This window comes from Mesitornis unicolor, unplaced genomic scaffold (assembly GCF_000695765.1).
Source record: "Mesitornis unicolor isolate BGI_N332 unplaced genomic scaffold, ASM69576v1 Scaffold6298, whole genome shotgun sequence".
Lineage (NCBI taxonomy): Eukaryota > Metazoa > Chordata > Aves > Mesitornithiformes > Mesitornithidae > Mesitornis > Mesitornis unicolor.
Window position 1 is genome coordinate 1 of NW_010199669.1, and position 9,379 is coordinate 9,379.

The window sequence follows — 9,379 nt, forward strand, 5'->3', positions numbered from 1 at the left end:
GAACTTGCTGAGGGTACATTCAATTCCCTCAAATACGTGATTATTTAGGATCGTGCACAAAAGAGAGTGCAACCTTTGATGGAAAGTGCAGGAAGAGTTTCGGAAGTGGAGGTAATTACGTGCATTGGCTTATGGTTGTGCCAGAAAATACTGAAAACCACAAATGATGAGTGCTCTGCCTTACCCTTAATGGCAGTAGTGACTGATTTACCCATTAAAGCAATGTTGAGGAGTAACTCTTGTGATTATCTGGCACAGTGGGTCTGAGTGTTAATAATTTATAGTTTGTGTTACCAGTATTATTACATGGAATTTCTAGAAGGTGGATGCATAATAAAAAATATTTTCTTCTTGTTTTTGTAGGATGGAAAAGAGACCAGTCTGAAAAACTGCTCCATGGTGGACTTTGCTGTTGCCTGCTAGAATGTTCCTTATGAATGCTGCTCCTTTGGTAGCTCTTCAGACAAAATGGGAGTCCTTTGGACCAGCAAGGAACTGTAGATATCCCAGTTGCTTCTCTGACTCTGAAGGGGACATCGCTAGAACCTCCGTAAGTGCAAAAGTTCAGATGATCATAAACAACCTGCAAAGTCACGAGTCTCCCCTGGGTATGAACAATGAGTATGATTGTATTATGCAGAAGAAACAACAGGGAGAAAAGGGCAGTAGTAACCGAGTTGCATCTAGCACCACGCTGCTGCAGAAGCATCCTCAGTACACCAAGTGTGGATGCCCCGCTGATTCGGACCCTGAAGTGGAAGAAAACGTGGGGTTTGGGACTCTCCTGCTCGATTCTGATAGCGACGATTCTGTTGACCGAGGGATCGAGGAAGCCATTCAAGAGTACTTGAAAACAAAAAGCAAAAGTGAGCCAACATTGCAAAGGAATGCAGAGCGTGCTGAAAATATAGGCAGAGACAAAAGGTTTAAGAGAGAATTCTCACAGAGTGAAATGGCTGGTAACCTTCTCCCTGTGAAATTTAAGGCTGAGATGCTCTCTGAAGAGTACCTGTCCGACCACCTGGGCATTGGTAACAGGCTCCAGCCTGCTTCCCCTCAGAGCATCAGTAGCGATGACTCTTTTGAACAGAGCATACAAGCTGAAATAGTGCAGTTCTTGAATGAGAAGAAGCAGCAAGAAATTAGTAAATCCGTCATTGGGGAGGATAAAAAAGATTCACATGTGAGATCTATCCTAAAATGCAACAAAGAAACGACAAACAAAACAAACTGTGGTGCTCTAAAGCAAGGTTGTAACCCGCTCCTCTTGAGACACCATCCCGAGCTGCAGAAAACCAGCACGCAGTCCAAGTGTTTGCAGTCTAAAATCCAAGAAGAGCCCAGTGATTTCAGCCAAGTGAACCAAGCGTATCTAGAGATGGCCACTGCCAGCCAGCCTTGGTTAGTGCAGCAAAATGAAGAAAGCAGAGCTAATTACTGGGGGACGAGAGGAGCACTCATCAACGAGAGCGTACACGCGTCTGACTCGAGTAGCGACGATGGCATTGAAGAAGCCATTCAGCTTTATCAGCTGGAGAAGATCAGGAGGGAGGCAGCTCATGCAACAGACTGTGTCCCTTTGCAGAGGGAGCAATTTGATGCAAAGGGTATGGCAGACATTTCTGCCAGCCTGACCATTAGCTCAACAAAAAGTGCCTCACCTGAAATCCATAAAAGCCCTATAAGCAACAAGAGAAAAGAAATTAATTCCAAGTCAACAGAATTAGAAAGCACCAGCACTGAATTGAACAAGCTGTTTAAACCACTGAAAAAAGCCAGACATTTTGCACCTCCAGAAAACAAGATTGCTGCTTGCGAGCTCACGTTGCAGGCCTCTTGCAGAGCAGACACATCTGCAGAACTGATGTGTGCGGAAGCTATCCTTGATATTTCCAAAACAATCATGCCATCCCAAATGGGAAGTGACAACAAATCACTCGCTGCTGCAGACTCTTTCTTTTCTCCCCAGCTTCTCTCGTCCTCCCGTTGTGACAGCGACAGCAGCCTTGTGGACAGCGATGATAGCATAGAGCAAGAAATCAGGGCTTTTTTGGCTCTGAAAGCGCAGTCGGAAAGCCTTGGAACAAAGCCGCCCAGCCTGTCACACTCAATCCAGATGCCTTTGCCTTCTGATCAAAACAGCCTCACTGGTACCCTTGGGCCTTCTCTTCCCAAAACCCTGAAGCTGTCACTGAGTCGTAGAAAGAGACTTAAAAGGGAAGATAGAATAGCGAAACAAGGGGCATCAAAACCACCTGAGCAGCTGGAGACAGGACTTTTCCAGCCAGATAATTATCCAAAATTTCCTGTGCTCCGAGAGGGGTGTGCCCTGAGCAGCCCTGCAGAGCCCTGTGATGCTCGAAGGCTCAGCAGGCAGCAGCAGCCGATGTCTTCCAAATTACCCGGATCTGTTGGCAGATGTGTGGCCTTGGACGCTGTAAACCCTTTCGTGCAGGTTCCAAGTAGCGCAGGACAGCTCATGAAAAGTAGCATCCAGACTGGAGAGAGGGATGGCTCGGATGAGGAGAGCAGTTCTCTCGATAGTGATGAGGACCTCGATAGCGCTATCAAGGACCTCCTGCGGTCTAAAAGGAAATTAAAGAAGAAGTCCAAGGATCAGAAATCTCATTACAAGAAGAGAGTACGGTTTAGCAAGGCAGAAACTCAGCTGCTAGATGAATTTGGTAGCCTCCAACAAAACGAGTGGAAATGTAAAAATCCTGTGCTACTGAAAAGCTGCCTTTCAAAACCCAGAAAGGCTGTGAAAGAGAATGCAGCCCGAAATCCTCCAGACAACATCAATGTCAAATTTGCCAGTGAAAAACCAGAAGCCATGAAGAACTTAGAGTTTAACTTACAGCCTAAAAAAGAATCTAAACCTAAACCAATTTCCAACCAGAATAACCTGCAGGGAGCTAAAAATAAAAGATGTGCTTTCACAGCTGCATCAGACGCTGATGACAGCAGCTCAGTGGACAGCGATGACAGCATCGAACAAGAGATCAGGAAGTTTTTGGCAGAAAAGGCTAAAGACTCTGCAGGCAATTCAGAGATGCAAAAAGATGATGCAACTCTAGACCTACTGAGAGTGACCAAACAAACTGCCCATAAGGGAAAAGCAAAGCCACAGCCGGTGGAAAATGAGATTGACCTCATGCTGGGTCAGGATAAAAAGCCTGAGGTGTCTCAGCAAACTGATGAGTTGAAGAACTCGCAGAAAATGGAAGGGAAAAGTGCAATTTTACACGGCAGTGGGAAATCTGCTTCCTCTGCAGAGGTTGCTCATCTTCATGCTCCGGGGCAGTCGAAAGCGAAGCAAGGAGTAGGGGAGGTTAAAGGTGCTGCTGGTGGTGAGTTGTCTGGGAACGCGCCAGGTAAAAGGGATGTCCCTAATACAGAGCCTGCGCAGAAAACACTTCCTCCTAAACCTAGCAAAAATGAAGGCTGTAAATTACGAAAAGTAATTCATGCAAATTCTCGATCGAAAAGAAAGAATACCTTTCACCTGAAAATTTCGAGTAAATTTATCGCAGGGCTAAAATACGCTCGGGACAGGAAGAAATCCATTCTTTTGAACAAAAGGCAGAAAGTGGAGCGTTCGCTTGCTCAGAGCAGTGCGTTAGGAACAGAGGTGGCTTCCCAGGACACAGACACAGTAAACCAGGGAAGAGGAGCCCCCTTGACAAAAGGTGAATTTAATGGGAAGAGTACAACAGCAATAAAAGAAGCCAATTCTTCCCAAAACTTCGCGGTGGATGCGCCAAGTCCCCGTGTAGCAGAAACCTGTGAGAAACTGGAGACTGCTGCTTTGTGCATCAAAGAGGAAGGCGAGGGTTGCAGAAAGACAGATGCTTCAGGGCAGTTGGATGCACACTCGAATCTCCCTTCACAGGAACGGAGCACGGCAGCAGTAAAACTGGATAAGGTTTGCAGAGGAACATCCAAATCTGAGCACATGCAGATGTGGATGGAGGAAGGAGATAGCCACAAAGGCAGCTGGGCTGATTCAAAAGGTCCCTCACGCCCCGAACACAGTGTGGCAGTGGTAAAAGCAGATAAAGTTAGCAGACACGTGTCTCAACAGGGTTTACATGAAGTCAGTAAGGGAGAGGATAGCCCGCAGGACAGGAGGCCAGATCCAGGCTTAGGTTGCCCACTGCGGGAACAAAATGTGACAGCGGTAGCAAAGGATAAAACCCGTGGAGAAGCAGGCACAAATAACAGCGTGCAGATGGGCAGTAAGAAGGAAGAAGTTATCTGCCAGGACAGTGACAGGCAGGATGAAATTCAGGTACCCAGCTCTGGTTTGCAAGGAAAAATACCTGTGCCACAGGATAGGGAAACTGCTTGTGAAGTGGACCAAGGACAGGAAGTTTTAGACAAAACCTGTGCAAAATTTACTGGCATAGCCGCAGGGGACTGCCCAGATCCCTTCTTGAAAAGAAAGGTTTGAAATATGTAAGTACACTTTTTTTTTTTTACAGTAACAGTCTTTTTAGAAAATAACTATCAGTGTAATTACCTTGACAAAACTTGAGGGGTGAAAGGAGAGACAGCGGGATATGCCATCTGTATATCATATACACACTAATGTGAAAAATGCTTCTCTTTAACAGGGATCTCATGGATAAGCATACGTAGTTTTTGTAGACTTTTGTAAATTATTTGAAGTGCTCTGAGGAAATATTTTTTATAATGATTTTTAGGGCTTGCGTTACTACAGGGTGCTGTAGTGACTGTAGATAAGATACTGGCTAATCATGCTTTAAATTATGAGGCCTCTAATCATATCTCTAAAGGAAACCTGTTTGCGCACAGAATAGATTTAGCCATCAGTTCAAGAGATCCTAGGAAAACACAGCCTTTGATAGCGATGCTGTGCTTTTGAAGCAGATTATCTGCTATCTCTTCACACCCGAGCTGCCTTAGGACAATCCTATGCAGTGGGTTTTACTGGGGCCTCCTACCCCGAGGTCCGGTGGGCGGATTCGGTGAGCAGAAATCCAGTGGAGTCAGCACAGCCGTGGAGATTCATCCTTGAAGATGCAAATTCAGGTGAATAAAGCGAATCGCTCCGTCCTTGCCTACCTTTTGGATTCCCAAAACCTCCTGCTGGCAGATGATCCCGAGCACAATTGCATTTCAGGAAAAGTGAAGGAGCGTCTGTTCAGACAACCCAGTTTCTGTGGATTTTGCTACATGTACATACTGTAAATCGTTTCACAAGGCTGAAACGATCCCTCGTGGCAATTTTGCTGGCCTGCAGTTACCCAGAGGTGGCTTTTGGTTTCCTGAATGAACTTTCTTGACTTGAGTGCCCTTACTTTCCTTTTACAAAAGTGGTTTCGAAAACGTTGCATTTCTGTGAACTTTGATTTTCACGAACAATTCTTGTGCAATAGAACAACGCTGGGGTTGCTGTAGGGAGGCCCTGGTGTAAACGCCAAGGATATTTTCAGCACTGTTCTTTCATACCGGTAGCGCTTTCTCTGCCTCCGTTCCCAGCAGTCAGAATAAAGCGCTTTTTCACTATTATCTTTTTATTTGTACTAACTCTAAATGGGATTGAGGTAGCACATTCATACCACAAGAGAAGTGCCCACACACTGATTTCACTGACAGATCCCCCAAAAGTGTGAAGTTAAGCTGTTGGCTGGTTCTTTCCTTTCCATTTGTGTGTAACGAAGTCCTTTGAGCAGTTTGTTCTTACACCTTGTCCCTGTGAACCGATGCAATACTCTCTTTATCCAGTCTTCTACAGAATTCTCTCAGCCAAACCGCTCAGTGTCGCTTTGTTTTGCAGTTTTCTTGTTGCAAAATGGAGCAAAACGAGCCCGGAGCGGATCCAGTAACGTGTGGTGTGGTCGCATTTGCAAAATATTGGCAAATCTACGGCGTAGCGTAGAGTAGAAGTAACTGTGGAGTGTAGAGAAATGAACAGCATCCTTTGTGTGTTTGTATTGTTGTGCAGTCACATTTTAAACGTGTTTCTAGTGGTCGCTTGACATTTCTTACTCTCCAGCCGCCTTTTTATAGTCCTCGGGTTGGTTGGTTGGTTTGTTGAAGAAACCAAGTTGATAAATCATCTCATTTTTGTGGTAGGATTCCTTGGAAAAGTGTTTCTTACTTAGTTTCCGTGCCTGCAGTCAGTGTCCACAGGCACGGGTTTTTGTCTGCCTTGATTCAGTTGCAGGATTTGGAATAGGAAAATAGGCTGGTATTTTAAAATAGAAGTTTTCCGAGTACCTTGCTTTAAAAGGATTAAACTGTATACTTGATTTTAATAGAGGTGATGGAAGCACTGTGTGTAAAATAAGCTGAATGTTTCTCCTCAAAATTTCCAGTAAATCAACGTGAAGATTTAAAAGCTGTCTCGTGCCCCTGTCGCTGTGTCTGTGCTCTCAATGCTCCTCGTGAACTGCTCGGTTGAGCTGCAATCCCTGTCGCCCCGTGCTTTAAATAAAACCAGATTTCAAACAGCACTTTTTTTTTTAATTGATAAACTTGATTTGTATATAGGAAATGGTGTACATTGCTAAGTTTATAATGTTTAATAAATGGGGTTCTGCCCATGGACGTGAAACCAGAGTGCTCCCATGGTTTGTCTCGTCATCTTTAGTATTTTTGTGTTCTCTTTTTCTTCCCCTCCTGGCTGTAATCAGAAGATACAACCAGAAGATTCACTTAGCTTTTGCCAGTGACATCTGGGGGTGGAGGCTGTCACCCTCGACGAGAATTGCAGCGTTTGCAATAGCCAAACCTGGAAACAGGTGCTGGGTTCCCCTGTGTGACCCTAAATCCAGATGTTATAAAGATGTGGCTGTTTAAGGGAATGTTCTTAATAACAGCAAAAAAAGAACAAACAAAAAAGAAGAAGAATGTACAAAGTGCACAGGCAAAAGAAGCTGTGGGTGTACCCGGAAGCCAGAATCACACTTGCGTTTTAGCAAAACCCTACCAGCAGATTTCTTTCGTGGCATTTTTGGTCGAAAGCGCCGGCCCCTCTCCAGCAGCAGCAGAGGTGTTGGCAAAAGGGGTTCCTTGGCTTTGAGGCGGTTCGGCAGGTGAGATCTGTGGTTGGAAAGCACTCGGTGTGTCTCACTCAGCACAAAACTTGCTAATTTGGGTGATGATTTTCTGTGCTTCAGGAAGGGCCATCCTCAAGGATCCTCAGGGGGCCGCAAGTACGTCCTTAACTCTTAACAAAAACTTCGTCGCTGCTGTTTTCAGAACACGTGTTCGGATGTGTAGCTGCCTTTTATACAAGGCAAGAACTCCCCGCTTCTGCTGCCATTTCTTTTATTAATGGATGTGCTTTTTTAATCTTTCAAGCCTTTAAGAGCTGAGTTTGGCTTGGCTTGGTAGTACAGCCTCACATAATTTCATCTGCTAACGTGAAAGTCTCATTTTCAAAATACAGAGTAGAAGGAAGCCGTTTCAGGAGGATTCTCTGTGGTAAAATGTGTCATCTTCAGGATAATAAATTGATTTTTTTAATTTAAAAAAAAGGGGTTTCAGTTTAAGGTTAGAACAAAAAAGGGAAGAAATTGAGGCAAGGAAGAGAAGAGGTGGGTGGCTTTAGATGAAGTATGAAAACAGCTAGAAAATGTGTGATGAAAGCCACTTTATATTTTTAAGAGGTGATCTTAGCCCTAAATTATTCCACCTGCAGAAAAATCCGTGTATAAAAAGAAATGTGAAATTGTCACAACTGTTTGTATTAATGTAGTGCTTTGTGTTATTTTTTATTTCAGGAGCAGAAAGGGAAGTTATGAGGAGCTCAAGGTATTGTTTAGAGTATAATAGAAGAATAGCAGTGAATTAAAGAGGGTTGCTTATTTATTTTCATATCTTAAACATTTAAAACAGTAACTTTCCAGGCCTTGTATGTTTACTTGTTTAAATGTATTGATGGGTTTTCAGCAAAGCTGAATTTAGCCAGCGGTTCTTCTGGTCCAGAGAACCAAATGCAGGGCAGTGGGAACTGGAACTGTTTGGTAGGTGTGACTGAGATCTTGCCGGCAGGTTCAGGGTCGTGCGGCTGCGCTGAATATTTTAATGTTTGAATGTTTAAAAAAAAAAGCACAAGTAGAGGCCTGCTCTGTTTTGGACTTCACAATTTTGCGTAGTGACATTATTAACTAAACAGAACAGCTCTGCCTTGCAAGTGTGGTGAAGTGTATCGGTTTGCCACACTGCTGTCAGTTTATAAGACTCTAAAAGTGGCAGACACAGGGAGTATTTCTGACATGTGAAGAGTATCATTTGCAGTGCTACTTGGACATATTCTTACACAATTTTTGTAGGTTTTATTTTTTAGCAAACAGCTAGGGTAGTAAGCTCATTTTTAATGTATACTACGACTATGCTTTACCTGTGAGGTAGGACCGTTTCTCATCCAGAAACAGGCAGATTCGTTTCTCTTCAAGCTCAGTTTGTAAGGAAGATATGGTAAGGTGTTGCTTTTAGTGCAGTCACTGTCTCAATATTGCAGTTTCACTGGTTGTGTAACTACAGTTGTTACAATAAAAGTTAAGAAAACGTCTTCTTTTTGATTAGTTGTCTTTATTTGAATTATTTCTTAACACATTGTAGTAGAGAGGTAAGAAAGTTGAACACACTTTCTACAAATAATTTTGGTTATTCCTTTAATAGGATAGAAACCGTTTAAAAGTCTTCATTTTTAATGATACATGGAACTTAAGTCAGGAGTTTAAAGGACCATTAGTGACAACAAAACTCATACACACATCAGTTTGGATTTGGGGGGGTTATTGTTAGAAATGTCCTCTCTTTAACCTGCTGTTGTAGCCATTAATCGCTATTTCCTGCGTTCATTAGAGAAATACTCATTAAATCCTGACTTAGCAACAGATTTAGGGCAAGGTCAGTGCTGCTGGTTGTTTGCTTAGGTTTTTGGGTTTGATTTGTGACGGTTTTTTAAATCTAGGCGGTAAACCGAAGTGGTTTCATGCTGTAGTGACTGCTGCAGCTCTAACAGTATGAGGGGCCGCTGGATTTGTAGCTGGGGCGGAAGTTGAGGTGGTCGTAGGCGGTGATGAAGTTGTCCAGGCCAGTGACGTGGCTCTTCTCCAGGGCGGTGTTGAGCCCATTATCCCTGTACATGCCATGCTTCCCCAGGGTATCCGAAAACACATGCGAGGTGACATGGAAAGAGGTCTGTGAGAGCGAGAAAAGAGGAGGAACATGTTTCCAATCCAACATCAGTAGCACCCTCCATGTGCACAGGTTTGGATGCAATGATAAGGGATCTTTAACTTCATCTGCTTTGGGGAGTTCAGCACCAGGGGCTGTTGCAAAGCCCAAAACTTTGAGGTGCTGCTTCCTCAGCTAAACTGAGGAAGTGTGGCCTGGATGA

The 9,379-nt window shown here is 43.9% G+C and overlaps 2 protein-coding genes across 2 annotated transcripts; one reads left to right on the forward strand and one right to left on the reverse strand.

Annotated features, from left to right (window-relative positions):
* The first annotated feature begins 424 nt into the window (after nt 1–424).
* Nucleotides 425–8,980, forward strand: PPP1R26 (protein phosphatase 1, regulatory subunit 26). Its single transcript, XM_010189512.1, is given in 3 exon segments — nt 425–4,458; nt 7,755–7,830; nt 8,951–8,980. Coding segments are annotated over 3 exon segments (4,140 nt in total).
* Nucleotides 8,981–8,994: 14 nt separating this feature from the next.
* LOC104544598 (chromosome unknown open reading frame, human C9orf116) lies at nt 8,995–9,180 on the reverse strand (the record flags this gene model as incomplete). Its single annotated transcript, XM_010189513.1, has 1 exon — nt 8,995–9,180. A coding segment is annotated over one exon (186 nt), but the record flags the coding sequence as incomplete, so codon positions are not given.
* Between the last annotated feature and the right edge of the window lie 199 nt (nt 9,181–9,379).